Raw genomic sequence first — 14,449 nt, 5'->3', positions numbered from 1 at the left:
TGGGGAGGGATAAGACAGAGCTTACAAGTACTTTTAGCAGCGGTGCCTCTAAAAAAAGAATACAATGATGTAAAGCTGCTGAATAAGGTGCTGCTGAACTGAGGGCCCATAAGCTGCTTCTAATTTCTGTCAACACCATGACACTTTGTGGAGACTAGGCCTTTTATCTGGCTACTTTTGCAAAGCTATGTCCAACTCTGGAGTGCAAAAACTTACAGTATAATAGCTCTCAGTACGTATTTTGGTCCTCAAAACGTTTGCTAAGTGGCAACAAATAGTCAAACTTTTTTTGTAGTGCTGTAGAGGAAGCTTGATCCAGTGTTCCAGGAATTGTTTAATTTTCAAGAGACAATGATTTCCCATGAAAACAGCCACTCGAGGCAGGGCTTTCATGATGGCCTTCTGTAGTCTGTGAGAATGCCTTGAATGCGTGGAGGTTTCACACAGTTTTATTGCATTAGTGGACATCAGAGGGGTATGAAACTTAGAAACATATGGAAACAGGACTGACAACTACTAGCTCTAGACATGAAAGACTGGAAAAGCACCTGCTGATGGCAGCACTGAGGGTAATGGAACATGAGATTGGACGGCTGGAGTTCAGAGGCAGACAGAGGACTCACAACATGGACACACACCAACCATACCTTCACTTGTTCCTTTGCCTTTCCTGTCAGGTAACTCTAACCCTGTGCCCCCCGAAGGATATAAGGAGACGTCCGTTGGCACTGGCCAACTGCTGGCTGTGTCTTCCGTGATCTCATACATCTGCCCTTCCATCGGCTGCAGGTGCCAGTTTAGGCCAAACAGGTGCATGGCTGCGGTGAGCAATGAGAAAAGTCATCTTTTTCTGTTTGGGAGAGTTTCAGAACTACAGGGGCACTTTCTCTTTCTAAACCTTCGCTCCAGTTTCTTATTAGTGGTCATTGCTTTAGGACAAGAATGGGATTAATGCAATTGGACAGCCTCTGCTGCTTCTACCATACCAACTCCCTAGGTCTTTCCACCCACTTAAACTCGATTTAGATCACCTGTAACAATCCACTCTGCTTCTTCCAGCAGGACCACTTCTGACTCATGGTCTGCATAATAGGATAACCAGGCACAGTGTTTCATAAAGCTCCCATGGCTGGGGTGACAATGCGGTGAACACAGAAATACACGGAGTATTATTTCTTAACATACCAATATGGGAAATACACTCTGGTTTGTTTTGCCATATATGCAGTGTATTATATAGGTCCTCTGTTTTTTTACACATCAATTATAAACAGAAGCCTTTACAGACATCTTTGCCAGCTTTTCCTGGTTAAGACCAAGTAAAAACAGAGGTAGTTCAAGACCCATTTTGCACATATGCCTTTGTGCTCCGCATCACAAATGTGAGCAACTATGTCTGAGCATTCCTTCAAACAAATCAGCCCCTTCTATTCAGATCAAAGACATGTCCTTGAGAACAGAAAACGAGCAGCACCATTATTTAGATTTGTGTGATACCAGGGCAAAGCTCTCTGTAGGTTTCTGGGCCATGCAAAGTCATCCAGTGCACACGTGAATCTATTTCAAGGCATTACATAAAGACAAGTGAAATTAAGGAACAAGACAGACTACTTAAAAAGGAAACACATGTATGAGGAGTATGGAAATCATATGCTTATAAAACTAATACTTGCCCCTTGCAAATATAAAGCAAAAGAATGTGGCTTATGGCTTACCATATCAGTTCTTCCATCCCCAACATAAACATTTCATAATCAATCAGTATCCAGCTTAGCTTCAGGCTCTACACAGCTAAATGATCTGATATTTGCTACATTTGGAATGGCATTTCTTTTTGAAGGGAAAGCCTTGATATTTTACACTGTAATTTCTCCAAGAAACTATACAATGGCACTAACATCATAGCCATTTAGTATAAACAAAACCAGTAAAGAAATAGAGCATTTCCATGCCCTATAATTCTCTTTTTAGTCACAAACATATACCTGAGATTGGCAACCATTGTTAGGGACAAGTAGTTAGTTTATTTAAACCTGTGCATCAGAAACAATCTTTACAAGAGATTGAAAAGTAATCTGAGTAGCTCTCTGAAGACAGCATGTTTAGGCAATTTAGCAAAATATGTGATTTTTTCCACTTCAGTCTCAATTAGGTCACCTATCATTTACTAACATAAACAAGGTTGTCTTTGCACAACTACAACATCACAAAACATGAGTGCAAAATTCTTTTTTTTACCATGTAAACGGGGACCGTGTTTGTTAACAATCTTATCCATTAGGAAAGAAAACATGCTCCTTAAACTCCCACACAGCAAGGAATAACAGCAAGGAAAGTCTCCTGAGGACCTGTTCAACACTCATTTTAATACAGCTAGGTATACCAAGAAGGAATGTTACCAACACTACTGTCAACTTAACCAGGGTACTTTAGACAGAGGGACAAGTATTTTCATCTAAAAGGGACAAATTTACTCGGCAGAGAAACTGTGCTAGGGAAGAGAGGAAATCAGACCATGAACGAGGAATCTGCATCAAGCATTTGGCATTGCTATGCTTGCATAATGTCTTTGTGTTTATACAGCCCTCATCAACAGAGTGCCTGGGCACTTCATAGCTATTAACCTCATAAAACCTCATCAGGTAGGAATCTGCTTTTTTCTACTACGCAGAAAAGGAAAGGAGAACTACAGCAGATTAAAGGACTAACTCAATTCTCTTGTTTGGGCATTAAAATGCAATTGTGTGTTAATTCACTTACTCTATGCTTACAGGGTCACAAGCTCTAAGAGGTGTTTCATGCAGCTCTCTGCAAGCAGTTTTGTTCCAAGCTCAGTACTGGATGCTATTATATAATTCCATCCAGGCTGGATGGCTCCAAGGACCAGAGTGTTACCCAGGTGCCGCAAAGCTGTTACAGAGCTCAAGGGCTTAGATGCTCTGAGCAGGCAATTTCCTATGTTTAACACGGGATATTTGTAGTTACATGGATGTTTGTAGTTCCAAGCAGAATGGAAACTGTACTCTTCATTCCTCCAAACTCAGGCAATCCAGTCAAGCCTTAGTTCTGCTGGCCCTAAGTGCTTAACACCAGCTCCATCTCTCAGATGTCCTCATGCTAGAATGACCTGCAAGAGCTTACACCGGACATCCCTGGTTTAGGCAGAAACTGAGCCAGTGGTTTGCATCCTTCATAACACCATTTGACTTGCTCTGTCCTTTGGACATCACAGCCTAAGTGCCACACAGATTATTAGGAACACAAGGCAAGGCCATTGTTTCCCCAAAAGGCCATTGTTCCTTCTCCTCCCCATAAGAGGAATTTTTTATTGTAGATCATTATTTACTGCATGCAAATGAAGGTGAAAAACTCAACATTGTTTTGGGTGCAGTGGGAAAACTATGAACATTTCTTCCAGGCATTAAAATTAATTTAAAATACCTGAGAGGAAATGTCTTAACAAGTAACCATCTTGCTTCAGTGTAACAGCAGAACTGGCACCCTGGAAGTGACAGCTTTTCTGCACATTATCCATTCACTTGAGCAAGTGGATCAACCATTCCATATCATCATTCAATTCTCAATGTTTAAAAAGTGTCTTACAATGTCCCAAAATAGAATATATGAGAGTATTTTCTGCAACATAGATACTATGTTATCACACAAAGTTAAAATATTTGTATTAATCTTAACTTTTGTCCTGTGATAGTACATTTTGTCTAATGCGAAAAGCTTCTTGTGGACACTGATTTCATCATCACATAGATCACAGAATCACAGAATGATTTGGGTTGGAAAGGACTTTAAAGATCATCTACTTTCAACCCCACTGCCATGGGCAGGGACACCTTCCACTAGACCAGGTTGCTCAAAGCCCCATCCAGCCTGGCCTTGAACAGTTCCATGGATGGGGCATCCACAGCTTCTCTGGGCAATCTGTGCCAGTGCCTCATCAGCCTCATCAAAAAATTCATTATATCTAATCTAATTCTATTCTCTTTTCATTTAACATTGTTATGGCCTTGTCCTGTCACTACAGACCTTAGCAAAACATCTCTCTACATCTTTCTTATAAGCCTCCTTTTAAAGTATTGAAAGGTTGTAAGGAGGTCTCCAATGATAAGTCATGAGAACGAGAACTATGCACACCATGCATACAAAATTGTGGAACGCTGAAAAACAGAATTATTTGAATAGCATTTTGATTATCAAGTGGCTTTAAAAAATTCAGAAAACAGTGTAAAAGCTCAGAGCTACTGCTCTATTCAGGAGTTCTGATTTGATGTTTCTAAGCACAAAATAAAAGCCTATAAATATCCTCACTCATATGGCAAACAGACATCATGCAATTTCTGCTATAGGTAGGCAATGAGCATAAAAGTCAACCTGCAACAAGAACAAAGAGTCTGATTTACTTTGGAAACACAGTCTTGTAGCAGGTATGTTATGAGGATGACACCTGATAAAGTGATTTCATTACTATATTCCAAATACCAGCAGTGTCTGACTGGCAACTTGTTGGAAGATTCACTTCTCTCCTTGCTTTAACTGCCACACTGGTGCTAAAAACTCAAGTAGTAACAGCAGTGGATATTTTGGGTCTTTACAATGGGATGTATAAAGCTGTTGTTGCACACAGTTGTATTCAAAGGTTTTAGGAATCAGCCTTGTTCTCTGCTAAGTTGATGCAAAGTTCTTTCTCACAGAAAAAAACCCAAACAAAGAAAGGACCAGAATCACGGAAAAGCCCTGTAACCATGGTTGAGAGATATAATCATATATTTTGAAGTGTTAATGTTCTTAAAAGTGAAGCTGTAATAATAGATTGAGATTCCTGATGTTCTTAGCCTCTGGGTCAATGGAACCCACTGTGGACACTTTCTCTGGCTTTTTTTTTTCACCCTCTGCTCAGCTAGATACAAGATGTCACTGACAGAGAGTAAATGCCCTCCTAAGAGCCCCCATGTCCTTCTCCCTCTTCCTGGCCAACATGATGGTCAATAGATTTTCAGATATTGAAGACTCCCCATGTATTAAAAGGGCACTCTGCAATTAACAATCGTTAAAGTGCACACTTTTGTAAAATACCATGTAGCTTTCACTGCCTAGGAAGCTCCATGACAGGCTCTTTGCACAAGCTTTGGTTATATATCCCATGGAGAAGAAAACGCTTTTGTCTGCCTTCTCCTGGAATGAAACCCTGCATGCTATCTGGGCTGTTTCACCACCAACAACTTAGATGATATAAAGGCATCTGGGGCCTCTGGCCCATTATGCTCATATTCTGACTTTAAATCTTTGACTTGTGCGACCTTTGCCCTGTAGCTAACTGCTAGTGAAAGGTGCCCCGAAGCTTGCTGAATGGGTAACAGAATTTTCTGTGCCACAGTAAATCACCTTATCCTCAGTCCTAAGTCACCTGTGCCTGCCTTCTTGGTGGAAAAAAAATGGACATCAAAGTCCAGTCCCTTCAGGGTTTGATTACTTTGCAGAGTTCAGCATTTCAACCATGCCCGTGTGATATGGCTGTTCTTTTGCTGGACTCAGATTCACATAAGCAAAGAAAATTTGCAAACAGTTTAGCATCAGCCGAGTTATTTAATCATGCAAATAAATCGAAGTTCATATTGGTGAAACCAAGCATCCAAGATCATGATTCTTCTGATTTTAACATATTGTCTCTTCCTATATTGTATTATTCCTACGCCATAGCTATTTGCAGACACTATAATTGGCATCAGCAGAGGCTGTTAAGGCACATAAAGAGGAACATTCTTTCCAAGTTTCTTTTGAAGACACTCAGGCTTTTCAGTATCTCTTATGATCTTATTATTGCCACTTGCTTATGAGACAGCAAAACACTAAAGTCAAAACAACTTACTCAGCGGAGCAAAGAACAAAGGAAGTGGTACAGCATTGAGAATGAAAAAGGACAAACTAAGATATTAATTCACATGGTCAACAAAATGGACATCTCTCAGGACAGGTTGATGGAGCGAAGGAGTTAGCAGGGAGAGGCAGATGATTGTGATAGATCACAGGGAGAAGAAAAGACAAGACATGCTTACTGAAGCATATGAGACCCCCAGAAACCACAGCAGTCAGCAAAAAATCGAAAAACAAACTGCTGGCCCTTTATTAGCTTGTTGCTTTGCCCAAGCTAAGTGTAATAAATAACCAAACCAATCAATTACGATGTCTGGAATTAAGGCTACAGCTGAAGCCACCAGCTGCTTCCATAGTGTTTGTTAAAAGCATTCTCCCGGCAGCTCACAGGCTCTGCTGCTTCCTTCTCCCCTGCCCTCTCAGGGCTACACCCTGCAGGTGCCACAGCTGGCCTGATGATCCCTCACCCAAGCAAAGCTGCTACAGAAACAAAGGAATGAATAAAATAACAACTCTTTTCCAGCTAACAACTTATCTTGCCCTGAACAATAAATAAAGAGTTTCTCAGAATCAAAGCTTAACAAAACACATTAATGATCCCTACCTGAGCCCGGACTTACAGCAACTGCAGGGGTAAAGGACATAAAGGCAAGACAGGAAGTCTTTTGGGATTCTCATCTGAAAACCCCAACTAGTTGCTTTGCACTAAGAATACTCTCGGTCTTGAATCCATATTTATGTAAGAATATATATCCATATATGGCAGTATATTTGCTTAAATAACACAGGGGAGGGCACAAGCTTTGGAAAAGCAAAGCTTCTCTGCACAGCCACTCCACCCTCCCCAGCTCAGCTGTCCTGGCACTGGGCTCCATCTGGAGAAGTTTGGCTTTGCTACTCCACTGGTTTCTACAAGCACCTCACTGCACTGCTGACAGCTAAGCCTAAGCCAACACAAGCCAAAAGGCCCCTGCTGGGAGGGAGAAGGGCTTTCCAAAGCCTCCCAGTGCAGCATGGGGAAAGGGAGAAAATGGAAAAACACTGTATGAGAAGGAACAAATGAGAACAACTGATGCCACAATGGAAAGGATTAAAAATGAGAAAAGGGAGGAAGGTGAGAAAAATATGGAATGAGAAAAACTGAGAAAAAAAAAGTTAGAATACAGCAAGGGTAAGTTAAACAAAAAGGTCTAAGAGATTTGGAACAGGAAAAACAGCTGAAGCTCAGTCATTGGTTGAGAAGGTATTTTTACAGCTTGTTTCTCTGCTCTCCCCTCTTTGTGTGGAAACAAGCATAAGATATGTGGTGGTTACATATTCCTCTTTAACCTTCATGTTTAGTCAGACTTGAAATAACATGCTCTCCAAAATGATACCTGAGCTTTGCTTTTTTCCTCCTAATTGAGAAAAAGCTAAATCCCACCTCTGAATTACTCAGGGTTAATTCTAACTCAAGTAAATGTATTGCTTTCACTCCTGTCTCTGGAAGAAATTTGACTGTAATTATATCTGGATAACTGTCTCTACACTGAAATCATATGATTTCTGTACGAGTGGTAGAATTGACTGTTGCAGAATTAACCATATTTTTTGTGACACCCAGTGTTATGAAAAAGCATTTCAGCATGAAATAATCACTGGTTTGTCAATCTTCAATAAATCAAGGAAGACTACGAAGAATGGGAACAGTAAAACAAACATTAAAAAAAATTGTTTTTCTCTTACACTGCTGTTCCATTTCAGTGTTGGCCAAAGCTTCTGTGACCCCACATGGCAGAACATGACAGAACAACCCTTCAAAGGCTGAATTGGCTCTATGGCACTACTGGTATAGGAAGAGGGCAAAAAGCTGGATGCAGCATATGATATCTGCTCTTCTTGTTTGTATGGTCAAGTCCTGGACTAGACAGATCCAAGCTGTTGTCATCTGAGAGCATGGGGATTGAGTGTTGTATTGATTTAATACCCAAAGAACAGGTTCACAGATCTGTAATTGAGATGTAGTATCTTGACTGAAGATCCCAGTGGTTTGTAATAGCATGAATTCACATCATTTACATGTATATACCCAGGCCATTCAGCCAGGCACCATGGCACAAGGAGAGAGGGATTCCTGCAAGGCCACTTCTTCCATGGACTTTGGCAGATACCTTGTGACCAAAAACTCTGTACAGCATTCTGTGTCACTCCCAGTGTTCGAAATTATTTCCTATATATAAATGCTTTCCGTCTGTGGCTTAAAAGTCTCACTCAGGAAATGGAAAACATGACTTCATAAATCATCTTTTGCCCAAATGAATGTGAATTTGCACACCACAACAGGACTGCAGTCATGTGGGAACAAAGAATCCTGCATACCAGGCTCTCCACAATCCAGATGGATTAGAGATGCTGTGCAGTTAGAAATGTAAAATTAACAGGTCACAAAGGAATGGAACCCAAAAGGCAGCTTGATTACATGCTCTTTAAGTGAAGACTCTAAGCCTGTGGCTGGGAGGTCCCATGGCTCTGCTTCCTGCCTGTTGATTTATTTGACACAAGACAATAGTTAAGAAAAATAAAAAAGGCACCAGGAGGGACATTTAGGGTAATGCTCACTATTGTAAATTCCCCATTTGCCTCCCCTCCTAACTGCTCAATGATCCACCTTCAATGAGAAAAAAAGGGTTCTCAAGCCTCCTTCACAGTTTGGGGTTGAAGACACTTTGTTGGGTTGGGATGCAATTGCCTAATCTAAGAGCTAGACAATCTGTGTCCACCCATATCAGGATTAAGGGAGGAAAGATTTTGCTGATAAATCAGAGAGATATCTGTGTTGTGTTTGTTTGTGGAAATTTTTCAGGACCTCAAATGTCCTAAAATATGATATAGGTGCTTTCACAGCCATGTCACAGTAGTGACACATGCTGTGGGATATATCTAGCAATTTCTGTGACCCTATGTTGCTGCCTGACTATTGCTTCACTTTTAAACCATGCAAGTACCAAAAGTGGTTCTTTTGGAGATAATTAATGTTTTCTCCTTTCCTCAATCAGAACCAACATATGCAAAGGAGAAATACAAATGATAGAGAGCTTCCTACCTCTTAAAAATTTGCCACCAAGGTGGGAACTGCCTCTTGAGAAAACAAAGCATTGCGCTAATCACCTGAAATCCTGCCCGCAAATGCTTACTTGCTTTGATTTGACACTATTTATTCTTTGACCCCTTGTGATTGAAGAAGAGATGTATCCATGATTTCAACGATAGAAGCAGATGGTCTACCAAATAGTATTAGCTTCTTCTTAGGAGAACACTTTATATTTTAATTTAATTCCCAATTGTTCTTAATAAGGAAGAAGAAAGGCTTCCAGCTGAAGCACCACATTCCTTTGAAACCTTCAAGGAAGTGACTAGAAAGGCATGTTATAAAATGAAGCAGTTAAATTCAATGTTCGTTCAGTGCAAAGAGTCAGCACTTCCTATTCAATGTCTTCCTAATTGCCCCCGAGGATCAAAGTCTTTTGAATGATTGCCTGTCCATTCAAATCATTAATAGATGATCATTGGCCCCTCCAGTGCTACAGTAGCTTGTAATTTCTTGCAGGAAAGGGAAAATGCAGTTTTAAATGGGTGTATTTAAATATTTTTATGCTTTTTTTGAAGGAGGATTTTTTTAAAGTGTTAACCTACAGAAAAAAAATAGATATAAAAATGTTGTGACTTATCTGAGGAGCTGACTGCTTGCATAGCTTTGGTAATTTCCTTTACCATTTAGACCAATTTCAAATAGAATAGGAAGTAGAAAGATGGACCTCAGCAGCATTTGGCTGCTATTAGGCAGCCTGCTGCAACAAGGAAACTTATTTCAGCCCTCAAAGCTCTGGTAAATTTGGTGTTATACATGCTCAGGCCTTTCTCAGTAAAATAATATTTTGCCTTCTAGATATCCTTTCTGGCAGAGACCATATTAAAATAAATATTACTGAGATATTTCTTCAAGATCAAAGTCAATTATAGAATGGTCCCACTATACCTCTAAATGGAGGTTTAATTTGTGTATATAATATTAGAAATAATGGTTTTCCCATTGGGGTACTCACTTCAATTAGAGAAATGACGACAGGCAGCTCTACTAGAGGGCCTCTTATACTGCTTTGCATTTTCTAAAATTCTTGGCTAGCCTGTTGTGGACAGTATAATTTTACAAATGCCTTTCATTACTCACATATAAACTATGAGGCACTAATTAAAAAAGGTGTAATTTACATAGGTAAATCCACAAGCTCTCACATGCTTCCTTCCTCGTTATCTCAACCAGAGAACTTTCAGAAAACCTGCCTTCCAAAAATAATACAATACATTGCCTAAAGTCAAAAAAAGAGTTTGATGTTCATAAGTCACAGCATATACCTCTCTTATTCTAAAACCCCAGCACAACTGTGGTGGGATCAGAATTTGAATCAAATATTCTAGTTATGCGTAAAGATCTAAATATTGCTATAGAATTTGAAGTGTGAGCTGCTCTCTCAGATGGCTGCCTGCTCATCTGTCCTTCTGAACACGAACATGATTTCATTATAGCTAGACAAGTAAATGTCTTTGAGACCACTGCTTGTGTTTTAATCCTAAAATCAGCTGAAAACTGCATTAGTGTTATTAGTCACCATGCACATTTTAAAAGCACCAGAGCCCCAGCTGGGCTGTGCTAGTTGATATAAGAAAAATTAACAAAATGACAATCTCAGAATCCCTTGATGTCCAAAGCACAGGTTTAACTTGAGCTTTACTTAGCCTAAGTAAATCTAGTGACTTCAAGAGGATGATGGAGGTGTTTCAAGTTCAGAACAAATTTACACATTTTGTAGATCTGGGCCAGAGTGCTCATCAGCATTGTCAAGACTAAGCTCTAAAGCAGAATCCTATCAGCCTTGAGCCTGTTGTAAGAGATACAAAAAAATTTTATCTGTACATGTGTTCAGGAGCATTTTGTTGTTTTAGCTGATTTGAATGACAAAAGCACAGGTATGTTTAAAGCAGGCTAAGAATATTTTAATTTATTTTCTAGTTTTTCTTTAGATATACTAGAAAAACAAACACTGTTCCAGTTTGGAGAGGGAAAAAAAATCTTTCTTTTTTTTTTTTTTCCCTGTACAAAAGCTTGGCAAATGGATACAAATGCACAGTCTGAGAAACCTGATAAAGTGGCTGACACAGCACAATTAACAACACAGTAATTTTTGTTCTGTCCAGAGACCATGAGCAAAATCCAGCACAGTACTTTCAGGTGCTATGAATCTAAGAGAATGGTTCAGATCAGTGTGAAAAGCTCTCTCAATAACGAAACTTAACACAACCTGATGATTTCTTCCCTTGGACTTAGAACTAAATCCAGCACATAGAAAAAGGCAAGTGCGAACAAATGCAACCCACAGTGTTCTAGAAAGACCCACAGCCATCTTTATATTTAGTTTTACCTAAAAAAAGCATTTGCTAAAAAAACTTGAAGTTTGACATGTCAAGCACTCAAAAATGGGCAAAGAACAAAATTAAGATTGCTTTTGTGATTTTACATCAGCCCCTGTATGCATATGTACTCTGTAATAGCCTTTAATTCCCTCATCACAGGCTATTTTTTTCCACTGGCCCAATGCTGAGCAGAACAATTGCACAGAAATTACCACTCAACCCTGGCAACTCCAGCATTGTAGCACATTCAATTGCTTTCTAGGGATGCCATATGTGCAGTCTGCTTGGTAGCAGTAGGAGGGGGTTGGAAAGGGAAGATATACACTCAGCACAGGCAATTTTGCTACTGCACTCTAACTAGGTCCCTACTAAGCATGTGTGAACTCAGATTTTCTAGTTTTGTGGTAGCCAGCTTGGGGTGGACCAGAGATGTGATAAAGTACACACCATTGCTTGTTCTCCCTAATAAAAAAAAAGAGGTGTCACAATTCTCCATTACTTCAGTACTTCTGCAGTATAAATAGAAAACAACAGTAGATCCAATAGCAGAATTTTGCTTAAATGAGTGACCACCATCACATGGTGGATCCAGACCCCTACTCTCACATCTGTTTAGCGTATAGAATCACAGAATCAATAAAGTTGGAAAAGACCTCTAAGATCATCAACCACTAACCCAGCACTGACATGTTCACCACTAAACCATGTCTCCATCTGCCACATCCATGTGCCTTTTGAACATTTCCAAGCACAGTGATTTCACCATGGGCAGCCTGTTCCGCTGCTTGACAGCCCTTTCAATGAAGAAATCTTTTCTAATATCCAGTCTAAACCTCCCCTGGTGTAATTTATGGACATTTTCTCTGGTCCTGTCACTGGCTGCCTGGGCAAAGGGGCCGATCCTCGCCTGCCTACAATCTCCTTTCAGGGAGTCGTAGAGAGACAGAAGTTCCCCCTGAGCCTCTTCTTCTCCAGACTAAACAGCCATGACTCCCTCAGCTGCTTCTCATCAGACTTGTGCTCCAGCCTTTCCCCACCTCTATTGCGCATCTCTGGGTATGCTACATCCAGCACCTCTGTGTCTTTCTTGTAGCAAGAGGCCCAAGTGCTCCCTTGTGATAACTTAGGCCGTGATAATTTTGTCTCATCATTAAATACAAATGTATCAAAGCACTCACTCGGGGACACAGCACACTGCTTTGTCCCTGCATCCCCAAGGACTAAGTTGATAATAGTGAATTAAAGAGTTTTAAGCAGTGTAACTTGATAGTTTGTAATATTTATTTGTTAGGATGGATTCTACTGTGGTACTGGCTCTGGTCAGTCAATACCTTCTTAAACTCCTGTGTAGTGTTCAGCTAGCAAGGACCAGAGATCATTCTAAATAGATAGTTTGGGTCTGTATACCCATAAGAGTTTAAACAGTAGAGAAATGTATCCCTTCCGGATCTGTTGGGTACCTAGAACAGTCCCAGGTACTAGTTTCACAACCTGGAGTAGCCCATGATGCAGTCTGACTGGGGAAGATATACTAAAATAAACAAATTGTTACTAACTACCAAGATTAATGGTGTTTGGAATATCATTATGCTTAGATTGAAGTATTTTTTTTTTAACCAAAAGCCTCAGGAAACTTTTTTGATACTTGATTTCATTATAATTTTTCTGCCATAATTAAAAGGGATTCTGCTCCATTGATATTTCAATTAGATTATCTTTTTAAATACTTAGGGTAAGCATAGCCATCATCACTGCCAGCTGCATGGTTCTGCTTTGCTTTTTGAAGAGTCTCTTTGCATAATGAAGTGATGCTGCAGTTGTACTGGGCAAGCAAGGTGAGATGCTGCTGCTGTGTCACGTGCTACCGTATTTGGAAACAGCCAACATATCCTGTTCTCATCAACTGTCTAGGCAAGAGCTTCTGAGTGCAATAGGAACAGGCTTGGAAGTTGAGGTATGATAAGATCAAATAGAGAGGAAGGTAGGAAAAGCTGATGATGGGAGAGTTTATAGGTTAGCACTGAAACACAAAGATTCAACAACCTCTATCTTCAGAGCACCAGATCCTACTATCTCAAAGGGAAGTGGTCCTTTTGGAGCTTTTAAGTTTCAGCATAAACAGTGGTTTGGCATCTTGACAAAGAGGAAAAGATTGGATTGGACTTTCTGTTCATTATTTTAAAGGCCATCTAGGATGCTACCTGGGCAGTATACCTAACAACAACACCTCACCCTATAAAGATGTCTATCTATTATACAGCTCAACTTTAACTAGAGGTAAAAACCTCAGAAAATGCGCATGTTCAAAACAAATGTATGACCTGGCTGCAAAGCAGGCTTTGAAGACATCTTTTAATTTATGCTAGAAAAAGATGGGAGAGAAACACTAAACTATAACCGAGGAACATTTTTCAATGCCATTGCCATCCTTAATTGAGATTACTCTATGACGAGTTACCCACAAAAATGTTTGGTATTTTAAAACATTGAAAAAAAGCCCATTACAGGAAACAATTCTTTCTGTGTCCACTTAACTGCAATTAAATTACATTATTTCACACTAATTAGTATGAAATAAAAACATGGACTCAAGGAGAACTCCTTCCACGAGACATATAAAGATCCATAAAACTGATTCTTTTTCAGCATCTGTGTGCAAAGGTCAATCTAAGTCATGAAATAAAGATTATAGCAGCACATCTGTGCCACTGTCATAAAGACAAGGCCAGCACTTCTGGAGTCAGCCTGCTGTTATTTTCTTTTCTGGGGGCTTACAGCAACTATAAAACCTCACTAAAAGCAACTGATAAAAGCTTATGGATTGAGAGCTCATATCTTACCATTTAATAAAACCAGATGGAATTACATTAATCTCTCCTTGTATTAAAGATTCTTAATTTTAGGGAAGGATCAGACATCCAAAGGGCCAACTAATGCGTGGTTTTGTGGCACATTGACGCAGACTCCCAGCTCAGATGGAGCCCTCTGGATACACAGCCGCAACCTGCTTTCGACTGGCTAAATAATCAGTTATACTGGTGGTCTACTTCTGAATGGAAGTCATTCTTCCAAGGATCCCACAGTGATGAAAGAGGATCAGACTTTGACAAAAGGA

General features: G+C 39.9%; 1 protein-coding gene across 7 annotated transcripts in view; it reads right to left on the bottom strand.

The window, feature by feature from the left end:
- TENM4 (teneurin transmembrane protein 4) overlaps positions 1-14,449 on the bottom strand; it is a 591,710-nt gene that overhangs the window by 177,075 nt on the left and 400,186 nt on the right. For all 7 annotated transcript variants that reach the window (XM_015638720.3, XM_015638758.3, XM_015638767.3 and 4 more), the window contains one exon: positions 648-818. In XM_015638720.3, the coding sequence (XP_015494206.1) occupies positions 648-818 (171 nt within the window). The remainder of the gene's footprint in view (positions 1-647; positions 819-14,449) is intronic.

The sequence above is a fragment of the Parus major genome, chromosome 1 (assembly GCF_001522545.3).
Source record: "Parus major isolate Abel chromosome 1, Parus_major1.1, whole genome shotgun sequence".
Classification (NCBI taxonomy): Eukaryota; Metazoa; Chordata; class Aves; order Passeriformes; family Paridae; genus Parus; species Parus major.
The sequence above is the reverse complement of the archived record's forward strand: the minus strand, read 5'-3'. Positions and strand labels throughout refer to the sequence as shown.